Source organism: Drosophila mojavensis, unplaced genomic scaffold (genome assembly GCF_018153725.1).
Source record: "Drosophila mojavensis isolate 15081-1352.22 unplaced genomic scaffold, ASM1815372v1 contig_136, whole genome shotgun sequence".
NCBI lineage: Eukaryota > Metazoa > Arthropoda > Insecta > Diptera > Drosophilidae > Drosophila > Drosophila mojavensis.
Window position 1 is genome coordinate 25,695,035 of NW_025318667.1, and position 26,865 is coordinate 25,721,899.

A 26,865-nucleotide genomic window follows, 5' to 3' on the forward strand; every position below is an offset into this window, starting at 1 on the left:
GCGCACTTCGAATTTTAAGCACCGTTTAGATTAAGTGAATCAAGCTAATTAAATGCATATATAAAAATATAGTTTGTATTAATATAAATATTTTATGGTAAGTGCCAAATCATACTATTTACATTATGAAGTTTAGTGTGTTTGTTTAGCTGTCTGACTTTTATTGCATGTACGCCATTTTTTCCAGTTCATGCTAAATACATTATACAAAAATTACCGCTCTCTATTGCGGTGCTTCACAAAATTAACGGAATTTTATTGTACCCTCTCACTCTCTCACACATTACAAGCTTAGCTTCAAGCTGATGGTGGGTAACAAGCAAAGCAACGAAGGATAGACAAGTGCATACAAAAATAAATACGGTTACTTTTATACAGTGGTGTCCAATTCCAATAAGAACAGAGTAACCGATAAAAAGAGAAAATCTAACTAGAGTAAAATGAACTGAATAAATAAATAAACGACGTAAAGTACATGAAATTAAATCCAAAGTCGTGATAATACATTAAATACAACATACAAATAAAAGGAATATAATCAAAAAAAAAAAAAAAAAAAAACTAAAAAAGTTATTAAAAAATATAAAAATTAAAATTAAAAAAAAAAAAAATTAAAAATTCTTAAAAATTACAAAGTTTTAAAAAAAAGTTAAATTAAATTAGTTTTACTTTAATAGTAAGCGACATTTGCCTTGAGTCATTTTTTATACACAAAACTCCAAGTGCAGTCGACAAAAATTATCCTTAGGATTCTTTCTATGTATGCGAGCCGAGCAGAAATGAAAATCTTTGCCACAAATGTTGTTGTTGCCAGCGCAGCGGAAGCGACTGCTGCGACAAGTGCAACACCCACAACACCGGTGCAACAACACCAACAGCAGCAGCAACAACAGCAGCGTGAATATCGCTGTGGCGCTCAAGTCAAGTACAACAAATACAACAACAAGGCCAACAATATGCTGCGGCAGACCAAGTACAACAGCAGCAGCGGCAATAACAACAACAATAACGGCAGCAGCAATGCGGACAATAAACATGCCAAGCGCCAGCAACAGCAGCAGTCACAACAGCAACAGCAACAGCAGCAGCAACAGCACTACAACAACAACAACAACAACAACAACAACATGCACAATTTTTCACGCAAGAAATACTTCGGCAATAACAATTACAGCTGCAACCAACAGCAGCAGCAACAACAGCAACAACATGCAACAGCAGCAGCAAAGCTCTCAAACAATAACAACAACAATGTAATGAAAAATCAAAACCTAATTGATGAGAACATCTGCAAAAACAGCAACGACAGCGACAACAACAATAACAGCAACAATAGCAACAACAACAATAACAATGCTGTCACAAAGTTGCAACCAAAATCAAACAACGGCAACGTCAAGAAACGCAACTCCCTCTCATCCTCAGCTGAATCGAGCATGTCATCTGCATTTTATCACAACTGTTCCGAGTCCTCAAACTCATCAACAACGAACAGTAACAGCAACAGCAACCCAAATGATGATGAGCAGCCGCAAGCAACATTATCAACACCAACTGAAACAGCAACAACAAAAGCTGCAAAGCAACAACCAGGAGCAACAGCAGCAGCAGCAGCAGCAACAGCAACAGCTAACGCATTGCCCCAACAATCGGACAACAGCAACAAGGCGACGCAAAGATCTAAGCAACAACCGCTGTGCTTCTGGAAGACGAGCTATCCACAGCAACCGACGCTGCAGCAGAAGGAAGTGAGCTAACTGTTAAGATAAGCCCTAGACTAATTATTGATATATAGTATATGTATATAGAAAATTATAGGAAAAAGCACAAAATAGTCAATTAAACAGAATTTGTATTAACTACCTGAACACATTGAAAAGCGCAACATGGGGTGTAATGGTTATGTGGAAAGAGTTAAAAGGAGGCGTGGCAGACCTCTTATAGTCCTGCTTAGGGCAACAAGTTGAGCCGGTATATAGCTAGATCTAGATAGTCTATACGTCCGCTAGCGACTTGAAATTATAAACTTATATTTGAATACTAGTATCGATAACTCATCTCATTGCATTGTCAACGATAATAATCGATAATTAAATTTAGTTTGAATGCTTCGTTGGAATACCCTAACAGCTAGGAATTTCAAATTTGTGATGGATAAACAGTGCTCAGACGCCTGTCCCCCATTCTCACAGATTATGGAAGAACGAATTTATAGATATCATTATAAGGTTCTAGATTTGCGTAGAAGTACTCCAAGTACTCCTTGCCAAATACGCCCGATTAGAGTACGCTTCTTTGTTAATAGTTCTAGCTATTGTTTGCTTTAATCCATTAATTTGTTATATATATATTCAATGCTTGTAGTGCTTCAAGAATGATATAAGATAAGATATTTATATATAAATTCATATAATATATTAAATTTACGGTAAACTTAAATTCCAACTTCTATTTATAGACATTTTTTGAATTTGCAAACATGACTTAATAGGAAAAGCATTTGATTTCTTTTAATATTTTCACGTGGTATATCTATCTTTGCTTATAAATCGGACAGAACTGCAAGCATATTGAAATCTTTGGTATACCAAAGATATTTTGAAACAGATTTGTATTCTTTTACTATTAACAATCACTTAAGTATTTCACCCGCTTGCTACAGCAGCAGTTGGAGGCGGCGCTGGCCACACAAAAGGAAACGGAACTGGCAATTGCAGCAGCAGCAGCTGCTGCTGCGACAACACCAGCAACAGAAGGCGGAGGAGCGACAGCAGCAGCAACTGATCAACAGCCGCATTATTATCCATATTATTGTTCGCAGCCCAAGCAGCTGACAATAGCATCATTTCTGCAAAAGGAGCTGCTGCCCGATGCAGACAACACCAACAGCAACAGCCAACAGCAGCAGCAACAGCATCATCAACAGCAACATCATCAGCAGCAGCAGCAACACAAGCAACAGCAGCAGTCGGGTGCTTATCAGCAGCGTTATCGCAATGGCAGCTACAGCTACAACAACAACAATAATAATAATAACAACAACAACAACAACAACAACTACCATCATCAGCAGCAACAGTCGCAGCAGCAACAACAGCAACACCCGCATCATGCACAGCAGCAACATCAGAATCACATGCACAACACACATTTTCGGCGCAACAACAAGAAGCTGCACTACGGCAACAACAACAGCTGCACGCCAACAACATCTGCTCAGAAATCGATTGAGATTGTGAACGCCAGCAACTACAATGGGTCACATCATCGTCGCATGCCGAATGTTGCTGTTGCTGGCAATGGCACTCATGTTGCCGGCAAGAATGGCTACTATCAGCTGCATCATCATCATCAGCAGCAGCAGCAGCAGCAACATCATCATCACCATCATTATCATCATTCGCTAATGCCGGGCAGTAATACGCCCACAAGCGCCGAGCATCAGAATTTCTATAATCTGACCTATGTGAATGTTGATTTGCCGGCAGCAACAATGCCTGCAACAGCAACAGCAGCAGTAACAACAACGGCAACAGCTGCTGCTGCTGCTGGCAGCAATATGCTGTTAAAGCAAACAGCAAGCGAAACTCCGGCAGCTGTAACAGCAGCAACTGGGCCTGCAGCAGCAACTGTTGCAGCTGGCAGCAATCATAACATGTTTCTGCAGCCGCCGCCAACACTGCAATTGGGTATGCTTGGCCCGGGCATATTATCGCCGGCGGCCTTAACGCCGGATGCTATTGCGACGACGCCAACCAATATGATTAGCTGTGCGCAATTGGACGAGGCCATCACAGCGGCCGCTGCCAGCAGCACGGGCAACAGCAACTGCAACGTCAACAGCAACAACAACAGCAGCAGCAGCAACAGCGGCAGCAACAACAAGAACATGGATCTATCCAGCGTATTAAATGTGCCCAGTCCCATCTATGCAGCGCTGCCTTTCATGCTGCATCAACAACACCAACACCAACAGCAGCAGCAGCAACAGCAACAGTTGTTCCCGAACAAAACACAACAACAGCAGCAACAGCAACAGCAGCAACAGCAGCAGCCACAGCACCATCAGCAGCAACAACAGCTTTTCTTTAGCTTTGGCGATGGCTATAACGGTGCCGCCTGGTCCCATGCTAATTCGCCCTGCTATCCTCCGGCTGTGTATGGTCCAAGTCCGAGCAGCATCTCGAGTGGCTCGGCCAATAATCGTGCTCCGTCGCATCGTGCCATCTCGCCCGCCTCGTCCACGTGCTCGCTGGCCAGCGAGTCTCAATGGAGCAGCAGTCGCAGTCGGTAATTGATACTAGAAGATAACTCTACCCTATTAAGTGAGATATATAGATAAATAGGGATAAATAGAGAAAAAGGGCATATGCAAACATATATCCTTGCATTTTGAGCTAATCCTGTTAAATATTATAAGAGGGATATACAGTGAACTCCGGTTATAACGACTCTCAAGGCACCGTCATTATACCCGGAAGACGCTATAACCGTATAAGTTTTTCTGGGAACCAGAATTTTCGTCTCAATAACCGTACGGACTTTGTCGTTATCGCCGGATTCTACTGTATAAGCCTCTGTTTCTATGTCTAGAGAAATTTTCATACAAATGTCGCGCAGTTTAATTCGATTTTTCATTGCCTTAAAGTCTGTGATGAAGGATTTGTAAGCTCAAATCAGAGAGGATATATTTTATGAAGTTTCCTATCATTATTTATATTTATCGATATTTTATCGATTGCTTATGTGAAAACTGGCTATATCTGCTGTCATTAGATTATCAATTATAACGTTGGGAATACCACAAGAAATTTTCTTTTTCTAGTCGATAGCTCTGAGCTATGCCGAATAACGGTAGTAGTCGATAATCTAGTGCTTACAGCTTAACCACCATTTCCGAAATGTATTCTCCTTCTGCCTGCCAATATATTCATTAAACATTTCACACTGTTAGTTGATAACTGTACATCTTCTGATTAATTTGATTTCAAATTTCCATTCGAATTTGCATTCGAATCACACTGCAGTCTAACATCCGCCGAGCTGTTGTCCGTTTCGCCAACGCCGCTCACCTCGGCTGCTGGCTCGAATGCCGGAATTCCGACAGCAAGTCAGCAGCAGATGTCGCCCCATGGCCTGCATGCGATGCTACCGTTTGGGATACCACCACCGCCGCCTCCAGCGCAATCCTCGTCGGCGGCAGGGGCAGCGCCACCCCCAGCACCACCGCCTCCACCAGCCAATCACAATGGGCCATATCAGCACTATTGCGGCCCCAATTGCGGCTGCGGCAGTGCAGCCAGCGCGTCCTGGCCAGCCTCTTGGTATGAGCTGATACTTCCGCCGGATCGCTACTTGGATCATGCACGCAACGTAGAGCTGACCATTCAGCCCGAACAGCTGCTGTGCCACAGCAAGTACGACAATCTGTCGCTGGAGATCTGGAAACGATTTCGCGGGGCGCAGCAGACGCACGCCAAGTTCAAGCTTAAGATGCGGCTATGGCGACATCTATTCATCTGGATAAACGTGAGTCAGAGAAGAGCAGAGAGAGAGGCACAAAGAAAATTTCAAATTGTTTATTCTTCCAGCAGCCGATGTTCTCGCGCTATCGCATCTGCCTGGTGGGCTCAACGATTACCGGCTTCGGAACGGACTCGTCGGACATCGACATGTGCCTGCTGCCAGAGCATCAGACCCATCAACAGCAGCAGCATCACTACAACAACGAGCTGCGCGCCGAGGCGCTCATGATCCTAAATCTGTTCAATGCCGTCCTCAAAGAAATGGGCAAGTCTCCGGCCTAGTCCTTGGCTCTAAGTCGCATCAGTTCAGCCATAGCATGCGATTAACTTGATCTCAGGCTTTGTATGAAGGGAAATTTGAATAAGCTTTGAAGCGCATTAGCTTTAAAGCTCTTCTTCACTTCAAGTTGCTTGTCATCCCCTAAAAGCTCTCGTAACTCTTTTCCTATTTGTCAAGTTTGAAAGCTCATCTTCAGTGTTTTTTATTAAATATTGACGGCATTTCAATATCAATTTCATCGCATGTTTCAAATTGAATGAAAAAAGTTATACATACGGTTACATTAGATAACAAATATATTTTATTTTGTTGATTAATCCATTTTATTTTAGAAGCTTTTCAGGACTTCAATTTGATTGAAGCGCGTGTCCCGATACTTCGCTTTAAAGATCGCATCAATGGCATCGAAGTCGATCTCAACTATAACAATTCAGTGGGCATTAAGAACACATATTTATTGCAATTATATGCGCAGTGTAAGTAATCAGACTAAACTAATATACCCCATATTGAGGTACTTTGAATGTATATAACATAAGAGAGCAATATTAGAAAGCTATGATATACATTATGGTATACAGTTAAATCCGGTTATATCGACTCCGCGTACGTACGGTTATTGCGACGGAAATTCTTGTTCCCAGACAAACTTATACGGTTATAGCGTCTTCTAGGTATAACGACGATCCCTTGAGCATCATTATAATCGGATTCTACTACATACATATATATATAAGGATTCCTGGTCAGATGATCATATTAATGTGACCGATAATTGTTCTCTCTTTTATGCTGCATAGTGGATTGGCGCACTCGTCCACTGGTGGTTATAGTCAAACTGTGGGCTCAATATCACGATATCAACGATGCCAAGCGGATGACCGTGTCGAGCTACTCGCTGGTGCTGATGGTGCTCCACTATTTGCAGTACGGCTGTACTCCCCATGTGCTGCCCTGCCTGCAAGCCCTGTATCCGGAGAAGTTCAACTTGGGGCAGCAGGATTGCCTCGACCTGGATCTAATAGAGCCGATCGAGCCGTATCAGACGCACAATACCCAAACTCTCGGCGAGCATCTGCTGGGCTTCTTCAAGTACTACAGCAGCTTTGAGTGAGTGCTGATTCGAATAGTATACGGAATATACAGATACTATATATTTCCATGTATATGTATTTGCAGCTATCGGAACAATGCTATATCCATACGCACCGGCGGCATTTTGCCGGTGAACGCCTGCCGGCTGGCCAAGAGTCCCAAGAACGATATACACCAGTGGAAGGAGCTGAATATTGAGGGTATGCCACATCTCCACTTCATTCGTCTCTCAGCCATGTTTGACATCATGTTCATCGTCTTCTTGCCAGAGCCCTTCGATCTGTCCAACACGGCAAGATCGGTCTACGACCAAGCCACATTTGAGCGCGTCAAGGCAGTCTTTGTGGCCTCAGCACGCCGGCTGGAGCACACACTAGATCTGGCGGCCATATTCACGCCCATACATTGTCAGCACCATCAACGTATCCTGAATCAGCAGGCGCTGTTGCAGCAGCAAACCCCACCTACCCAAATCCACTGTCACATCCACTCCCACACCCACCCACATCCTCAACCACCCACCCACACACATACCCACCCCCACACACACACACACACCCACACCCATACCCACACCCATCCAGTGAGCCATCAGGCACATCAGCAGTTGCTGCACACACGAAATCCTGGCGTGGCCTTTGCGCCGCCATCCACACACCTTGTCTGATTGCCATCTATGGAAGATTTGCATCCAGACACCTCCTTACCCACAGGTTAGTTGCAGCTGCTAGAGCTTGAGGGTAAAGAAGACTTTAAAAGAGAGAGAGAGAAAAAGAGTGATAAGTAATTGATAGACTGAATGCATATCCAATTGCCATAGCTCGTAAACTATGCTGGGTTTTCAAAAGAGTACAAAAGTATTTAGCTCTACTTGATCTGTGATACATATATACATATATAGATATGTAGATATAGACAATCCGTGTAAAACTTATATAGACAGAAAATCTGTTATTCTAGTGATTTTGTTCAAATTTACATGTGCATAGTTTAAGGTATTTATACATATATAGATATATGTATATATGTCAGGTTTGCGTCTATTTGATAATCTTCCATTTCAATATTATACTTTTTTAACTGATTCAAATAACGAATTTCCTGTAAGCTCTCTTTCACACTGATGCATGATAACTGCTAGTCGTCTCTTTCTCATCCAATGACAGTCATAACGCTGACAGTCTAAATATGTAGCCGTCTCGCTCATACTCAGCAACATCCGAGACTACATTCAGTAACAGCTATTGCTGTCTCTCTTTTACCAAGTGGAATGAAATATGTAGAAATAGGATAGTGCACTTAAGACGCAAACTCTGATATTATAATAGGAGCTTAAATAGAGAGCATCTCGACAAGAATTTAACAAAATTCAGAAACTTAGAAAACAGCACAGTATATATGTTTATATATATCTTATATATTACCTATGCGCATCTAACAAAATCTTAAAAAAAAAAAAATAAAAAAACAATTAGATAATGAATAAAACCCTAAGAAATCTGTCAATGATCATATATATATGTATATGCATTTCTTACAGACTCACACGCACACACACACACACTCTCACACCCCCCCACACACACACACATTAAATATTTGCGCTGCAAGAAATAAATTTAAAAAAATCAACATCAACAAAACTAAACGCAGCAAAGAAACTAAAATAAAAAAAAATTAAAATATAAAAAAATATAAAAAATAAATATATATATCTAGTAAAAAAAAATCGTATATATAAAACTGAAATATTGTAAAAGCTTTTGGCTTCAAGATTTTCCAAGTGCATTCTGTAAATCCAAGCTCAATAATGATTGCTGAGCTTGGATATCCGTGGCACTCATCTCTCTATATTTATATAACCTTTGTCCATGTTGTTCGCTATTTAAATTATATCCAATCGTAGCCCCGTCAATGTAATTATTGTAAGTTTTTTTTCTGATCGCTTCACGTCACAAATTATTATTGTAAGCATGCCAAAACAAAATTCAAATTAAATTTTCCCGATTTTCCATTGGCATGCATTGATAAACCTCTTAGGAAAAACTGTCTTAAATCAAGAAAGAAAAAGCAATCATGAAATGTAAATTATGTTAGGCGAAAGAGCTGCAAAAATTAAAAAAAAAAATTAATAATATCTATAAAAACAAAAAAAAAAAAAAAACAATAAATAAAAAGTGCAACTTTCGTTTATAACTTTTCATCCGTTTTGCAAAATAAAATGAAATTCTTTATTCAGAAATTGTTTTTATTCTTTTTGAAATCGGGTTGGGAAATAATCACAATTTTTACGTATGTGTGGATATAATCATTATCTTTACAATAATTGAATTCATCTTGTTTTTCTATTTTGTTTTATTGCATTGTGGATGTATTGAGGCAAGGGGATAAAATACAGGTTTTTCTAACTATTTGTTTGTGTGGGCATCACAAGATTTTCCAGATAACTGAATAGAATCGAATTCACCTCACTGAATTCATAATTAAAATCGTTTTCCAAACCGTCTAAAATATGTATAGAGTTTTGGCTGGCCGCCACCAGAGGACGCCACTTTTTTAAATCAATATAAATAAATGTATATATAAATATATATGTATGTTCTGTGTGTATGTATGTGTGTATATAGACATATATATTTCTATTTTTTAAATAACAAATTCTAGAATTGTTTGAATAAAACAATATTAAAAAATTGGGTGTTTGAATAAGTGTTTTCGACAACAATAAGAAAGATTCCCAAGCAATTTGAATATCGAAAAGATCTCGTTTGATCGTCGCCGCTGCCATTAGAGGGCGCCACAAGGTTATCACAAAGGCTTGAAAATACATATGCGAGTAAGAGTGCGTGTGGGTGATTGTGTGTGTAATTGTTTGTGTGTGTAATTGTTTGTGTGTGTAAGTGTTTGTGTGTTTGCGAAATTGCTTCTTTTTTTTTTTTTGCTTTTGGTTTTCGGAAAACAGAAACAAATGGCACTCGCATACAATTAACAAAAACGTGCTGGAAATAAACAACAGTGTGGCAAAAAGGTTGATTTTAACAATGGAAAGTTCCAAAAGTCGACATAGGCCAGACAAAAAAAAAAACAAAACAGAGAAAACAAAAATCAGGTGTATTCCTTCACGTTTTCTGCTCTCCTTGGGGGCCGGTGGAAGGCAACTTGTTGTGGCCTCAATCCGCGCATTGCTCTTCATTTACTTTCTGATCTTTCCATTTGGTATTTTTTAGTTTCTTTTCTTTTAATTTTTTTTGTTTTTTGTTTTTGTTGTTTTTTTTTTTAAGAAAAAAATAACATGGCGCCGCGACGTTGCCTTCTACAACGACGATTGCATCTGCAGGCGCAGCCCGCATATCGTGCAGTGTGGCTGCCGATTCCTTCGCCCACTTGCCAGCTAGGGTCAGACGGCATGGCTGAGCTGTTAAGTAACAGAGCGTGAGAGAGAGAGAGGTGACAGCTTATGCAAAAAGTTTGTCCACCTACATTTGTAGGCCATATGCCTGTTGTAGGTATGCTTATGTGTGTTTGTGTGCCGCTGTGTGTCATTGTTGCTGCCTTTCACTCTATGCCTGTCTCTCTCACGCTTGTTCTATGCTGCTTGGCTAGCGCCTGTGTGGCCGAGTTAAGTCTTTCATAGTCTTTTTTGCCCTGCTGCTGTTTCCATGATGCCTTTATTTGCGTCTCTGTCTTACTTTATGATGCTTGCATTCAATTTGTTGTTGCTGCTGTTGTCGCCAGTCGCTGTCTCTGTTGTTGTGTTTCTTTTTTTTTTTTTTTTTGTTCTTTTTTTTCGCCGCTTTCTAACTGCTGCTGTTGCTGCTGCCATCGCCGCCGCTGCTGTCGCTGCCACTGCAGCCGCCGCCGCCGCCGCGTTTGCTGCTGCCGCATAATGGCTTCAAGTTCTTACAATTTGTTTGTTGTTTTAGTTTGTTGTATTTGTTGTTGTAATTTGTTGTTGCAATTGTGCGCACCTCCTCGAGCATCTCAGTAAGGTTGCGAGAATTGATTCAAACTGCGTTCGCCCGACTATAACACGAAGAGGAAGAGAGACAGAGGCGAAAGTCATTAGCTTAAAATCTTATCGAATGGAATTACTCGCTTAGCTTAAGCTAAATTAATAATTTAGTATTACATACTGCTAAATTCGACAAATATAACTCTTCAGGTCAAGCTCTTGAAACTTTTATACTGACTCGATAATAGGTATATATAGATATTAAGCTATAAATAATTTAAAAGAATCATAATCGAAAATGATTAATCAAATATGCTTTCGATTGATCAGAAAATAAAATGCATGGAATTAAGTTTAAGATACAGTTACTCCTTAGACTTTAGACCTTTAGACCTTAGAGCATGACGAATCGAAAATGCTTGATCAAATTCCACGATCAATCAAGTAAAGCGATCGCATTTCATCTATAGACTTACATATGTTTAAGATACAGTTATTCGTTAGATTGAAGATGACTTATCTTTAGACTAAAATGAAGTATTATGAATCGAGCTTAATGGCAAGAATAACTTGTTAGTGAATTAATTTATATTACTTATACATGATAGACATATGGTATATATACATATATAACATATATTTCATTCGGCAATCTCTTGATTTGGGGACTCTAGAATATCTTGCGCACCGTTGATTGGATGGTTGATCGTTTGTGCTTGCGATTGATTCTGTAAGAACTTACCACATTGAAGGAGACATCCTGTGAGAGCAGTCCATCCATTTGCGAAATCTGGCCAAAGTCCTGCGACAGCTCCGGCTGCTGTGACAAGGCGAATCCGCTCGGCTGTGTCATCTGCAGCGACAGAGCCGACGGCTGTTGACTGAATGGTGTCGATCCCATCGATGATGTGACCGACGTGATTGCTGTGGTTGTTGTTGTCAGAGTGGTTGTCGTCGACATTAAGGTCGCTGCACCGCCTCCACCAGCACCAGCTCCAGAGTGGATCGAGTTTGCATTGCTGTTGCGCGATCCTTTAGACAATTTGCTGTTCTTCTTGCCAGTGACTGGCGGAGCTGCAAAACCGGACTGGTTCTGCATGGCGCGGTTCTGCTTGGCCGCCATGATCGCCTGCTGATGGTGGTTGTAGAACCGCGGTGGCAGGCTGCTCATGTTCATGAACATGCCCACCGGCACAGGCATGTTGCCCAGGGCGGCAACCCCGTGATCATTCGATATGTACCCAATCGAGTCATGCAAGTGGGCAGTTGGCCAATTGGATGCGTTGCCAGAGCCGCCGCCGATTCCGACGCCACCAGCAGTGCCATAGTTGTTGTTGCCGCCAGCGGACCCGTTGCCGGCGCCATAGGAGGCATTCGACATGTTGCCACCGGCAGCACCAGCGGCGCCAATCGCGCCGCCAACAGACCCATAAGTATTGGCAGCATAATGTCCGCCATTCAGATTCTGATTGGAGTTGCCGGACATCTGGCGGCCGTAGCCGCTGGTGCGCTCGTATATGGAGCCGGGCACCAGCACCTCCTTGGCATCGGCCATCATGGTGGACATGAAATGGGCGCCGATGTTCATGTTGTTCACCAGCTTCTTGGGCTTCTGGAAGTGGATGAGCGACTCCTTCAGATTGTTCAATGAGCCCTCGACTAGCACCTTGCGATCCTTGTAGAAGTTGAGCAAATGATTCCAAAGCTGCTGCTTGGCCAACACCTTGGGATTGCCCACGATGATGATGCCGTATTTGGCACGCGTTAAGGCCACATTGAGGCGACGTGGATCGTTGAGGAAGCCAATGCCCTGGCGCTCATTCGAACGCACGCAGGACATAATGATGATGTCCTTCTCGCGACCCTGGAACGCATCCACACTGGCTATCTCAATCTCCTGGTAAAGGCGCGAGTGCAAGCTGCCCTGGTACTGCATATACTGGACCAAATAGGCACGCTGTCCCTCATAGGGCGTAATGATTCCGATTTGCTCTGGCTTGATGCCCGCCTTGAGGAATCGTGTTGTGATTTTCTCCACGTTGGCCGCTTCGGTGCGATTGAGAAAAGATGTGCCCGAGCCAGCGATTTCCTCCTGGCCCTGTGTAACTAAAAAGAACATCGGACGTTCCGGTTGCGGCCATGGGAAGTCCAGTTTGAGGCGACGATCCTCCGCACAGACACCGTTCTGCAGCGAGCCCTCATAGAAGAAGTTGGACGGAAACTGTGACAGCTCCGGATGCATGCGATATTGTACTTCCAAGCGGAACGGGCGAATGCCCAGCACCACCAGGCGCTCGAACAGACTCTGGGAGAGACCGGCGCGTGCCGCCTTCTTGCACATGACCACCGGGCCCAGCTGGCAGTGATCGCCGACTAGAATCAATTGCTTTGCGCCCAGCACAACGGGCACCATGCACTCCGGCTCCGTCGACTGCATGGACTCGTCAATCAGTATCGATGTGAATTTGATGCGCGACAGGCGCATATCTCCGGCACCCACACAGGTGCAACAGATGACATCGGCCGCCTCGAGCAGCTGGTTCTCGGCGCCACGTTTCAGGCTGCGATAGCGTTTCTCATCGGCCGAGCTCAGCTCGCCGGTTTCGTCCTTGAGCTGTTGCAGCTTCTTCAGTTCCGAATTGGTTTCCATGTTTCGGATTTGATTGTGAAGTGCTAAAAAGCTGACCGGACTGTCGATGGCCTCACGGCTCTTGGCACAGACGCGCACCACCTTCAGGTTGGTACGATGGATCTTCTCAGTCAGTTGGTCGACAGCAGTGTTGCTGGGCGCGCAAACAAGAACTGTGCCGCCGTGTTGCTTCACCAGCTGATAGACGATGGTGGCCGAGGTGACCGTTTTGCCCGTACCCGGCGGTCCTTGGATAAGACTGAGTGGGCGTTGCAAGGCGTGCTTCACGGCATACACCTGTGAACGATTGAGGTCCGGCAAGTGGGGAGCACTGTACAGCTTGGGCTGTGGCCCACGAAATAGGACCTCATCACTGCCATCGGCACGTCCATGGCCCAGCAGGCGAGAGTATATGTAATTCGACACCGAATTGCGATCCACGGCAAAGTTTCGTAGAGCCCGAGTCATGCGATCGAATGATGTGCACTTCCAGATGAAGTCCACACTAAAGTTACTGGTGCACTTGACCGGGGCATTCGAGGAGCACTTAAGCTCCAAGCCGACATCGTCGCCAAAGTTATCAGGCACCTTAATGACATGACCAATCTCGCTCCACGGATTATATGGCTCTCCCACGTAGCGTAGACGCAACTCATCGCCATGCATGAGCTTCATGTCCGAATCGGTTTTGGCAAGCGTAAAATAAGCGATGGTCTTCTTGTTCAAGCCCACATCCCAGCGCACCTCGATATTCTCCTGTGTAGCAGACTCCTTCAACTTCTTGTCATAGTCAGCTTCAAGACGAACCAATGGCCCAAAGGTTTTCTCGTATTGATAGCCATCCTCATAGCGCAGCAGAACATGAGCCGGCTCCGAGTCAATTCCGGGCTTTTCCAAATCCTGCAATTATATCGTATTGTATTGTATTGCATATATCGATATCAAATGGGTAAAATACCAAAAATTAATCCAGCAAACTCACATAATGACATTAAGAGTATATCGATACTTAGCCATTAGCAAATTATTAAAAAAAAAAATACCAAGACGTTATGAATCAAGGCTAAATATATTCATATATTCGGGTGGTATTGGTATTTTTGTAATAGAAAAAAAAAACTAGTCATCTAGTAGAAATTATAGAATTAGCAAATTAATGTATATCGATACTTATCGGTGTAATAATCTTTATGGAATCAATATAAAGAATTGTTATGCGACACATATACACATACCCAAATGAGAAATTTAAATGATATGACAAAGATAGATCACACCCGATGAGATGCCTATACGGTAGAAAATCTTACGATTGTGCATTTGGCGCTCACCTGAAAAGTTGCCTCAATATTGTCTTTCCAAAGCTCCTCAAGCTTGTTAATCTGTGCTGCCGATATTTGACGTGCCCGCAGCTGTCCCTGCTCGCTGGGCTGCTTCACTAGCCAGTGCAAAAAGCAGCGATCGGCTATGAGTGGCTTCCACTGCTCCTGATCCCAGTTCATGTCCTTCAGCGAGTTCTGAGCGGCGCACGGCTGACGGCACAGCAGCACCACCACCGAATCCGCCTTGGCGGGTATGAAGCCCAAGACAAATACATTGCGTACACCGCACGAATAGCACTCCAGTATGGTCTCGCCCAGTGGCCCGTCGCCGTGCAGGGTCACCTCACGATGCTTGGCACGCACGAGATGATTGATAATGTGCGAGCCAGAGGTGCTGCCACGACCGTTGCAGAACCACTTCTTGCAATTGTTGCACATGACCACGGTGGCTGGATCGTGAATGCCACAATATTTACAGGCATGTGGCGGCAGCTCCTTGACATATGCCGAATTGCCACCGACGCCGTTCTCATCGTCCTCCTCTTCGAATTGCAAGTCGGCCAAATCGTTGGTGATAGAGGCCAATCGTGGATTAATGTCGTTATTTTGCACGCTTACGCGGCGCGACTGAAATTGACAGTTACAATATGATGACCAAATTTCATAGCATTTCATATGTATATTTATACATTCACATTCACACACACAGACACGCGCGCGCACACACTCATACAAACACACGTGGCCTGGCAGCTCACCTGCAAATCCAGCTGATCGCCCTGGGTCTGGCTCTGCGTTGTGGACGGCATGGTAAAGTCACGATAATCATACTGTGTCGGCTGCGTATCGGCGCCGCGCAAAAGCTCATTGTCATCCATATCCAAGAAGGAGAGCGCCGAGCTCGGCGCATACGTGTCCACGCTCATTGTCCAAAGTATTTGTTTGTTTGTTTGTTTTGTGGTTTGTTTGTGGTGTTAATGCAGTTGCCGCTACTAAGTACTGTTATAAATAAATGTACAATCGCAAGTCTTTTATTGTTATTCAGTTTTGGTAACACTGACTTTTTTAATGTTTAATTGCTGTGTATTATTTTCTTGGTTTTTCCTCTCGTTCTTTTCGTTTTTTTTTTTCTGCTCCACTCACCTTGCCTTCCGCTTTGCTGACCGGACTGTCAAAACTGTCAGTGGAAAATTATTAAATTTGTTCCTTCTTGTCGCGTGCTTCAAGTTGCTGGCAAAATGCTGGTAGATTACTGTTTACGTTGCCACAATTGAGGCACATTCACTGAATATGCAATGTCTATTGCAGCACTTTTTGTTTTTGCGCGTGAAACTAATTCCGTCGATGGTAAAATGCAATAGACTCGTTTAGCACGTTGCTCTCCTGACGGAATCTCAATGAAGACTGCCACTTGATCAAAAACAAAAAAAAAAGCTAACAAAAAAATTCCAAGCCTTGCAACTTACAACATTTAGTTGCTTGTCTGTTATTGTTGCAGCGCCTGCTAGTTCACTGCTTAGCCATTTGTCAACTACATATGTTCGATTAGGATTTTATGACAGAAAAAAATATATAAAAAATACCAGCATACTACAATTATATTGACAGTCGCGCGCGATTCTCTCGCCTTGTGAAATAGCAAGTTGTTCAGTGTTGTTTACATGTGTGCGCATTTGAGTTTGTGTGTTCGTGTCGTTTGCGTGAGCTAAAATGAGATGTTCATTGAACTAGTAGGCTTTGCTTATTCCGTAAAGTTGTCGGCAGGCAAAGATATATGAAAGCATTTCATTTCACGTAAAACTTACAAGTCGGTAGACATAAAACAAAAGCTTTCTAACTAAAAATTAAAACGCATAAACTTTGTAAACAAATCCATCGAAAATATTTTTTGCTCACGATTTCATTTACAATCATCAAATTGGCAGCATGGCAAGGTACTTGGTATTTTGATTACGAATGGTTCAAATCTGGTATTTGTTGGATTTGAACATTCACAGAGAATGTCAAAAGTGATTAACTCAATTTACAAAGTTTGGTGACTGCACTGTTGTTGGACGCAATCGATAGGTCGATACAGTTGTATCATCCCTAACACCGATTGCAAAACCGACAACTCGCAACTCGCTTGTTAAATTTTCGCATTGAAAAAAGTGCTTTAATTAGTAAAAGTGTTTTGAAAATTGTGCGAAAATTAAGGTAAGTGCCTACGCAACGCAAATGAAGCGATAAGCAAAATGCAGCTTAATGGCCAGCATTTCCAAGTCAAGTGCAAAAATCATCTAATACGGTGTGTGACCGTGTGCGTGTGTGTCTGTGTCGTGCCGCTTATACCAAGCGCGCTGTTGCTTAAGACCCAGTTGGAACATGCTCAACGCGTTTATAATCAATTTCGTGAATAACGATCAACAATTTTTTCTGCAAATTTAACTAACTATATTTGCCACCGTATAAGAAAAAAAAAAAAAAATTTACAACAAAATGAATATGTGTTATCAACAAGAATGCATACTGTGAACGTGCAATCAGTGAGTGCTTAATTTCCACACGGGCATACGAATTTCACTGCTCGCTCGGTGTCTCTTTTTTCTGAATTTCTTTGCTGCTGCTGCTGCGCTACTGCTGCTTCATGTGTATGTGCTTCTTCTTCATGCTCGGCACATTTTGTATGAGCGCTTGTCAAAATACGCGTACAAATTTCCGTTCAATCGTGTGTGCGTTGGAAATAACAAGCGAACAAGAAATATATATATGTATATAAATACAGTGGCAATAGTTGGTTCAATGCATTACGGGCCCTAGCAATAAACTATAACTGTAACAGTTTATATACATATATATTTTCTCTCAAATAATCATAATAATCTTTAAATCGAGACGCGGTCGAAAAACTCGTGGACAAATTCAATTCGTTTACTTTTCCCTGTGTGCGTGTGTGTATATACATATATATATTTATATATATATATATATTATATATAAGTAATATTATATATAAGTAATATTATTATATTATATATTTATATATGTGCGTTGGTGTTACATACATAGGTTTCTTGACGTTGGCTGCCCCCTCTTCATTTCGATTACTCCCCCACACCCACATTTCTAGCAGTAGGGGAACGACAACTTCTATGGTTATTTTCAACAACAAATAATTCCGTCAAATTTCGCAAAATAATTCCTTTAATGTAGGTGGCACAGAGGCGGTGGGAAAGGCGGCGATTTGCCTCCGCATCCCCACCCAAAATGAAAGTCCTTGGCATGTGATTGTAATATTTATGAAACTTCTCTTCTTTCTCTCTCTTTCTCTCGATATCTTCTCCATAGCAAAATGAGCAGCTCCGAGGAAGTCTCCTGGGTTACCTGGTTCTGCGGACTTCGCGGCAATGAGTTCTTTTGCGAGGTAAGCTATAATATTAACACACACACGCGCATGTATATATTTATATGTATATCTATATGGACACTATTAATCTGGTAATTCCCAAACATTTCCTTGTTCCATGCGGTTACCTAAGAGCGCGCGCGCACTCAGCCACAGCCATGGGCGGAGATATCGCGAAGCGCCAAGCATACATTGTATATGCATTGACTGTTTACAGTAGAGGCACGCTAAAGTGCATTAATTGAAAACAATTTCCATTAAGGAAAACATCAGACATACTAGACTTTAGAAATCTAATTGCTCTGCACCGCTCTCCGCTGTCCGCCGTCCGCCAACAAAGTACAGTCTTCATCAATATTCTTTAGTATAGACGACTCGACTGTAATACAATCACAGTGCATTATGTCGACGATATTCTGAAGTAGTGTTAATAATACGTAGCTATAATGAGCTAGGTTTTAACTGGAAATGGATCGAACACCAAGAATAATATCGAGTTCTAAAAGTATTTTGCTTAAGCAGCGATCGATCTGAACAGCTAAACGAAGATATCACATTTAGATGATTGTGATTATAATTAATTATATGTTTATACATTGCAGGTCGATGAGGATTACATACAGGACAAGTTCAATTTAACTGGTTTAAATGAGCAGGTGCCCAACTATCGTCAAGCCTTGGACATGATATTAGATCTGGAACCGGGTAAGAGCGCTAAGCTTTAGGTAACTTTGCAAAATATTTGTGATCAAATATTCATCTGAACTTTTTAGAGGATGAACTTGAAGATAATCCATTGCAATCGGATATGACCGAACAAGCAGCTGAAATGTTATATGGGCTCATACACGCTAGATATATATTAACAAATCGTGGCATCGCTCAAATGATTGAGAAATATCAAACTGGCGATTTTGGACATTGCCCACGTGTCTATTGTGAGAGTCAGCCCATGTTGCCTTTGGGTACGTACATTAAGTTGGATATAATGGATGGATATCTATATGTTTGTATATTAATGTGTATATATTTGTTGCTCTTCTTTGCATCGTGTTCAGGACTGTCGGATATACCCGGCGAGGCAATGGTGAAAACCTATTGTCCCAAGTGCATTGATGTTTATACACCAAAATCGTCGCGTCATCATCACACTGATGGCGCCTATTTTGGCACTGGTTTTCCACACATGCTCTTCATGGTGCATCCCGAGTATCGCCCAAAGCGTCCTACTAATCAATTTGTTCCACGGTAAGCATCCAAAACTCTTTCCATTCCATTAGCAAAGCAGAATATATAGTTCATCCATTTTGTTAGTATGTTTATTAGAGAATCAGCCCAAAATATACTAATTGCTCAGCAGCAGTTAGTCATTAGATGTATGTCCTACTATATACGAGAATTATATAGCTCAAACTCTGAAATGTTAGCTAAATTCCTAAACGTTTTATTGTCGTTAGTGTAGTTGTATTCAGGACTATTGTTCCTTATTACAAAGATTGTTTTAAATAATCTTCTGCTCTTTATCTGAATATCTTTAATATGTCAACTGAGATTATAATGAAGTTGTACAAACGAGATAAAGATAAAAAGAGAGATTATCATTACACGAAGGCAGCCTTAAGCCTTAAACGTTTTACTGGCTATTCGCGAGTTCTCTTATCATTGAGACGAATATTCTTAAATCTACGAAATATGCTAATTGTTTTCTCTTTCTCTTTCTATTCCATGTGCCTACGATCGATGCTCACCTGCCGCCAATATATATCCATATATAAACTATCTACCTGTATAATGCAGTCTGTACGGCTTTAAAATTCACAGCTTAGCTTATCAAATTCAGCTGCAGGCAGCAGCCAATTTCAAAATGCCACTACGAGCGGTAAATTTAAAATAAAATTTTTTATTAACAATTTTTTTTATTGACTAAAAACAAAAACAAACAACAAATTACATTAAATTCATTTGAAAACATGCAATAACATAAAAAAAAGAATCCTTCAACTAAGCATATATATATACATATATATATATATATATCTATATATCTATATATTTTTTTTATTTGTTTCTCTCCCCACACATACAACCACCAACCACCAACAAACCAACAACACAAAATACCTAATGGTCATCTATCTGAACGACAACCAATTCTAACTTGAATCTGAACCGTATTCAATGTCTATGTATATATATATATATATATATATGTATATATTTCTATATATGTATATATATATATATATATTTATATGCATTCGCACATGTGTGTTTGCGTGTGTGTATATGTGCATATATGTGCCTATGTGTTTGTGTGCGTGTGATTGACTCTGTGTCTGTGTTATGCTTTGCTAATAATATCTATGATCTGATCTATCGCTGCGTGCTAACTGTCTATCGATATAAAACCAATAATTGTTATCAAAATATCAATATCGATATCAATATCCATTACCTTATTACCTTCCCCATACAAAAACATTGTGTATAGAAAAACTAATAAATAAATAAAAAAAAAAAAAAACACACACACATGCATACCACACACATACACAACAAATCCAAAACATTGCGTATATATATATATGATTGATTATAAAGAAACGGGAGACATAGTTACAACGGAAGAGAACCGACAGCTACAGACCCTAACTACGAAGGTTTTGAGCGCCAGAAGGAAAAATCATTTATACAAAATAAAAGTTAAAAAAAAAGAAAAAAAAAATGCGTTTATATATATATAAAAAAAAAAATAATAATAATAAAACAAACAACAAAAATATATATATATATATAATAAACTAAATTCGTAGTGAAGTGAAAAAAGTAGTAGAAAATGTATTTAAAGAACAACAATTTCAATGAAAAGGAACAAAAATTATAATAATATGACAGTTATATGATAGAGTACGGAAAAGGAATTCTTAAAGGAACACCCACACCATCACAGACACATACACACGCACAGTACCCATTTGGCCATACAAAAATTGATCGATATTGATATCGATATCAAACATGTCGCATTCACACAAAAGCTCATGAGAACGAACATAACGAATTTTTGTCGTTGACACAATCAAAAATGTGCATATATATGTATATATATACGTGTGTATATGCATACATGTATGTATATATATATATATATATATATATATATATTATTTATGTTAGCATTTAGTAATATAAGTAATCGAAGAAATGCAACGACAGAAGGCAGCAAAACAAACATCAGCACACACACATTACCTAGAGGGATTTTTATCATTAAATTATTATGCGCTTGTGTTTTGCTGTTCGTATGTTTCTCTTTGTTTTGCACACACGCACACACACACACACACAGATTCATATATGTACTCTAAACACGCGTATTCACAAACACACGAACAGTCGTTTTTAACTTAGTATGTATTAGTAAATAATTATGTTAAAAAAAAAAAAAAAAAAAAAAAAAAAAAAAAAAACAACCAGATATATACATAAATAACTTGTCTTTAGTTTTTAGCCTTTTTATAATACCATATATATATTATATATATATGTTTCATACACATGTACTTTGCATTTGTTTTACTTTCCTTTGTTTGTTTGTTTTTTTTTTTTTTTTTTCTTCATATATGTATTTACATCTGCTTTTACATAACGCACGTAATTTATATTGTACAACAGGACACAATAGGTGGCAACACTAGACCAAAACAACACAGTTAGATAATAGATTGAAAAAAAAAAAGAATTCATTTATTAATATGAGCGAACAAATGATAAATAAATACACTGCGAAAGTGGGAGAGAGCGAGAGAGTAACATTTTGTTAGCCCATATATGTATACAACGATTCAAGCAACCAAGTACTTCCAAACAAAAAACAACAGCCACAATACAGCTACAATTATACATACTCAAATATTTAGTAACATAATTATATAAAATCAACGTTTTATAATTTATATAATAATGTATTAATAACAAAAACGCTGATCCACAGAATCCCGAACCGGTAACAGATTCCAACTTAGAAAGCAATAAACTTTGAATACAACAATCAATCTTATGAAAAGCAAAACGAAAAAACGAAAACAAAAAAACAATAAATGAATCACGCAAAAAAAAAAAAAAAAATAAATAAATAAAAAAAAAAAAACAAATGCAAATAAAACTTATGCAATCCAACTTGAGGACACTGAAGAAGCAAGTCAGAAATCATGCACACTCAGACACTAAACACATATAAACAAACAAACACACACAAACATACAAAAGCCAACCAAGAAGCAAAGGAGCCGAAAGGAGTTTCAATGTTTAGACGCGGGCAGAGGAAGTGACAGCAGCAACAGCAATTCCAAATTTATGTACACTGATCAAGACAGAGCAAGACCCAAGATACAGAGAGTGAAGCAGCAAAGCAGCGGGAGCAAGTTAACAAGCAGCAGTTAGACGGCACACCCACACAAACACACAGAGACAAAAGGATTGAGCTCTAATAAAACGGAGTGGACACATAAAGAGGGAGAGAGAAAAACTAATATATGCAACTGTATGCACACGTAGGCATACACACAAACACACCCACACACACATACACATACACAGATACATATGTACATACAGACGCGCCTCTGCCCCCAATAAAATCATTCGCAAAAGCAATAGCAGCAATAACAGCGCACAAATTGTTTATATTGATTTTGCCTATAAATAAATAAATAAAAATACAAAAAGAAAGAAACATATAGTATAGTTACAGATTATATACAATATATACATATATTTATATATATATAAACAAATTTAAAATGGTCGCATCTTTGGCTTAAGCCATCAGTCAGTGGGAGGTGAAAACGAAAAGGAAGTTAATTAAAGTACGGCTAGCTGACTTTTGAATACCCTTGCAGAATGTTATTTTAACGATATTAAACTTTTTTTGTGTCGATTGTTGATAAACTTTTAACGTAAATAATTTATTTAGCAAAAGTAGTCACATGATTTATATATTTGTGTATGCCACGACTTGAAAGATACCCTAGGTTCTGCAAGTGTGTTCAGTTGTGTGTGCGTGTGTTTGATTTTTATTTTTAAATTTTTTTTTTTTTTTTTATTGCATTTAGGTTTAGTTTCTAAGAGTTCATAAGCTAAAAGATTTTTGTTTGTTATTCGATTAGATGCAAAAATTCTATGAAGCCCTATTTTGCAATATAAAAATATATCTATATCTATATACATATATTTTTCCATTGAAATACATATGTGGCAAATTGTTTATTATCCAAACTTTCTTTTGTCAGTTTTTAAAGAGATTTACATGCCCAAGTAAGAAAAACAAAGGAAAATAATAATAATGAAGTTGAGAAAAAATTTTAAGCAAATTAGCAATAAAATATATATGCATATATATATGTTGTATATGTAGAAATTGATACAAAGGCCAAGTGCGTAAAGAACGTTAAAATGTTGACGAGTGCATACCATAAAGAAAAAACTGTTTACAATTAATTTAAAGAAATACAAAAACGAAAAAAAAAAAAATAATAATGAAATGAACAAGAAGAGTATAATAACAATAACTAAAATAAAACAAAACTGATATTTAATACAATTCTCGCAGTCTATCATTTTTATAATCGAAATACCCTGTAATATGTTAATGTACAGACTAGGCCACACACAACCAACGATCATCGATCACTGATCATAGCTTACTCTTTGTGTTTGCCAAATGCCTATACATATACCATGTATATAGAAATACTACATATTGTATGTTATGTAATATTTATTCTCATTCGCATTGTGTTTCATGTGATTTGATGTGCGGGCTCTATTGACTACTTGAATGTTCAGTGTTTAATGGGCTAATATTGCTATTAAACTTTTTTTTTTTATTTCTTATCAATTATCTCTCTCCTCTCTGGCTATGTTATACATTTTATATATATACCGTAACTAAATCTAGGACTACATTGCGCTCTGTCAGGAGATTTTGAGTCGTCCCGATCCTGAGGCCGAGGCAGAGGCTGAGTAGTTAGCCAATTAAAGCTGTTGTGCTCTTCTCACTCATATTGCTAGCTAAATGACGATCTGCTACTACTAATGCCATTTCACTTTGACCATCAGGCTAAGAAAGTGCCAATGACGGACAAAAGCTAGCTGCTAATAGATGCGCTTGAGTCACAGATTTGGTTTAACTTACATTTTGTCTGCTTTCTCTACATGCATATATACATTAATACGCACACATATATTTACTTTGCAACTATCTTTTTTTCTTTAATTGAAAGCTCTTTATATATTTTGTTTGCGAATGTAAAAGATGACTTGATAAAAACCAAAAAAAAATAGAAGAAAATTTAATAAAATCAAGCACAAATCGCCTTTTTTTATTGTAAGTTACACAATACTTTTACATCACTTACATTAAATACAAATGTGTATGTAAATGCACACATATGTACATACTTACACAAACTTGGCTCTTAACACAAGCACTCACTCACCCACACTCTCACACGCACACATTCAGCCGAGCCATACGTACTTACGCACACACTCTCCTTATCAACTGCACTGCACACTGTATGAGTGTGTCATATACACGGGCTGTTTGGGTTGAATACGTAAGGTCGACGACCATATGTACACACACACAGTCACACCTATACACCTACACAATAAAGTTGTGCCGTTCCTTAAGATCCTCATGATTTCATTGCAAATTGGCATTAAAACGAAATCAGAAAAAAGAAAAGACAAAATCAAAAAGACTGCAAATGGCCCATTTTGTATGCAAGACAAAGACAACAATTACGTTCTCATGCACATACATACATAATACAATGTACATACATAATGTACGATATTTATTTTACTCCCAATTCACAATTTCGATATAGTTATATATAGATATGTATATACATATGTACATACATACATAGTTCTTCGTATTACTTCTGCTTTCTTGATTACTTTCGTTTTACGTTTTATTTTTCTCTCTTTCATTGTGTCTTTCTTTCTTTGTATCTTTGTTCTTGTTGCGCGCAAATTGGTGACAAAACTCTGGCAACTCTTCGCATATACCGATTTGAACTCGGAACTTCGAACTATACCCAATGGGGGCCGCGCGCGCGCATTGCACTCGCTTGCTCTCTCTCTCTCACTCGTATTGAAATTGGCGGCAACAGCAGCGCGGTCAGCCACCAAAGGACGAAGAGCCTGAAAACAATGCCATCGATACGATTCCAAAGCGCATCTAAAAGTGCAGCACTACAGCGGCCGTTACAAGAAAAATCCTACACAAACACATACACAGACTACATATACACTAATACACACACATATATATATATATAGACACAAGCAGAAGCAACAGCTATAGCAACGCCGTTGAGGAATGTCATCCCCGCCCGCCCCTCTAAGAAAGGACCAACTATACAATCCGTGGCTTGTGCGAAAAACTGAAGTTTCGACGTCAAAAAGCAGCTACAACACACACACACACACATTATCACACAGAGACTGGGACACACACAACAAATACACATACTGACACACGACTTAAAGAAGAAAATGAAAACTCAACTTTGGCAGCCCTGGTACGTGCACGCATCGGGCGCATACGATTCAATTTTATTCTTTGCATTTTATTTACTAAGTGAGCGGCTAAAATCTAGCATAGATTTAAATATTTAGTCAAGTGCCCAATTGATCCCCATCTACTACCTAGCACCTGTACACACACACACACACGCAGTCCCCTATTAGCAGAGCGAAATGACAGAATAATTAGCAATTGAGACGTTAGGCCCATTTACTATTGTTTGTGTCGTTAAGTTAACAGTTTGATGCGCTTGTCAAATGATCTTCGCGTTAAATGTGAATGGCGGGAGAGTTGCCAGCTTGATATGCGATGCGCGACAGATTGGTGTGATTGATCGATAAATCTATTAAGCACTTTATTAATTTATCGAGTGGCCTTGCCGTGAGGTGCTGCCAGCCTGGCAACGTGGCGTTGCCACCACACTTTTTCATTTAATTTCAAAACTTGTTAGCTTGAGCAGAATCATTAGAAAATGTGCCTAAAAGGGAACCGCAGAGCCAGAAACCGTTACAGTAACAACCCAACAGCAGCAGCAACAACAACAACAACTAAGTGAGCCGAACTGTCGAAAAGTCGAAGTCGTTTCGCATTTCGATATCTGAGAGTGCATACGTATATAAGTATATAGAGAAATACATATGTACACAATAAAAAAAACAAAAATATAAATATACCGTTAGCTTATTTATATACAATTTAAAGAATTAAACAAAACAAATATTTTATGTATTTTTTTAATGTATTTAAGATAATTAAGATTACTCGTAATGCAGTAACTGAAAACTGAATCGTACTAAATATATGTACATGTATACAAACAAACAAACAAACACACATATATATACACACATATACATATATGCGAATCGGTAAAAGTGCAATGCGAAGTGCTCCAAAAAATAAAGAAATAAAAACTAAGAAAGTAAAGCCTGAACAAACTGAAATCTGAATGCGCAAGGAATATGAAATTCGCAAAACAAAAACAAGAGCAGAAAATAAAAGAATAAATATTTAAAAACAAAACAGACCTAACGACAATTTTTGAGATATCATTGAGAAATTTCTCGTACTTTACAG

General features: G+C 39.5%; 3 protein-coding genes across 13 annotated transcripts; 2 read left to right on the top strand and 1 right to left on the bottom strand.

Moving 5' to 3' along the window:
* The first annotated feature begins 596 nt into the window (after positions 1-596).
* Positions 597-9,142, top strand: LOC6584730 (poly(A) RNA polymerase gld-2 homolog B). 4 transcript variants are annotated; one of them, XM_044011579.1, is made up of 9 exons: positions 597-1,748; positions 2,642-4,290; positions 5,028-5,529; positions 5,592-5,790; positions 6,138-6,281; positions 6,606-6,915; positions 6,985-7,100; positions 7,170-7,613; positions 8,441-9,142. In XM_044011579.1, the coding sequence occupies exons 1-8, from the start codon at positions 759-761 to the stop codon at positions 7,565-7,567; spliced, it is 4,308 nt and encodes a 1,435-aa protein (XP_043867514.1). In that variant the 5' UTR covers positions 597-758; the 3' UTR covers positions 7,568-7,613; positions 8,441-9,142. The 4 variants fall into 4 exon arrangements, with proteins under 4 accessions (XP_043867514.1, XP_043867515.1, XP_043867516.1 ...); XM_044011580.1 differs by having other exon boundaries at positions 5,595-5,790; XM_044011581.1 differs by having other exon boundaries at positions 2,663-4,290.
* Positions 9,143-10,828: 1,686 nt separating this feature from the next.
* Positions 10,829-16,440, bottom strand: LOC6584731 (regulator of nonsense transcripts 1 homolog). The gene is made up of 5 exons (XM_002010338.4): positions 15,947-16,440; positions 15,562-15,802; positions 14,813-15,430; positions 11,595-14,381; positions 10,829-10,923 (listed from the first exon to the last, which is right to left on the bottom strand). Exons 2-5 carry the CDS (start codon positions 15,727-15,729, stop codon positions 10,882-10,884), a joined length of 3,615 nt encoding a protein of 1,204 aa, XP_002010374.2. The 5' UTR covers positions 15,730-15,802; positions 15,947-16,440; the 3' UTR covers positions 10,829-10,881.
* Positions 16,441-16,630: 190 nt separating this feature from the next.
* On the top strand, positions 16,631-25,678 carry LOC6584732 (casein kinase II subunit beta). 8 transcript variants are annotated; one of them, XM_044010079.1, is made up of 7 exons: positions 16,631-16,737; positions 18,131-18,206; positions 18,791-18,893; positions 18,962-19,153; positions 19,247-19,436; positions 19,986-20,067; positions 25,373-25,678. In XM_044010079.1, the coding sequence occupies exons 1-7, from the start codon at positions 16,730-16,732 to the stop codon at positions 25,442-25,444; spliced, it is 723 nt and encodes a 240-aa protein (XP_043866014.1). In that variant the 5' UTR covers positions 16,631-16,729; the 3' UTR covers positions 25,445-25,678. The 8 variants fall into 8 exon arrangements, with proteins under 8 accessions (XP_043866014.1, XP_043866016.1, XP_015017079.1 ...); XM_044010081.1 differs by having other exon boundaries at positions 25,376-25,678; XM_015161593.3 differs by lacking the exon at positions 25,373-25,678 and adding an exon at positions 24,148-24,554.
* Positions 25,679-26,865: the final 1,187 nt, after the last annotated feature.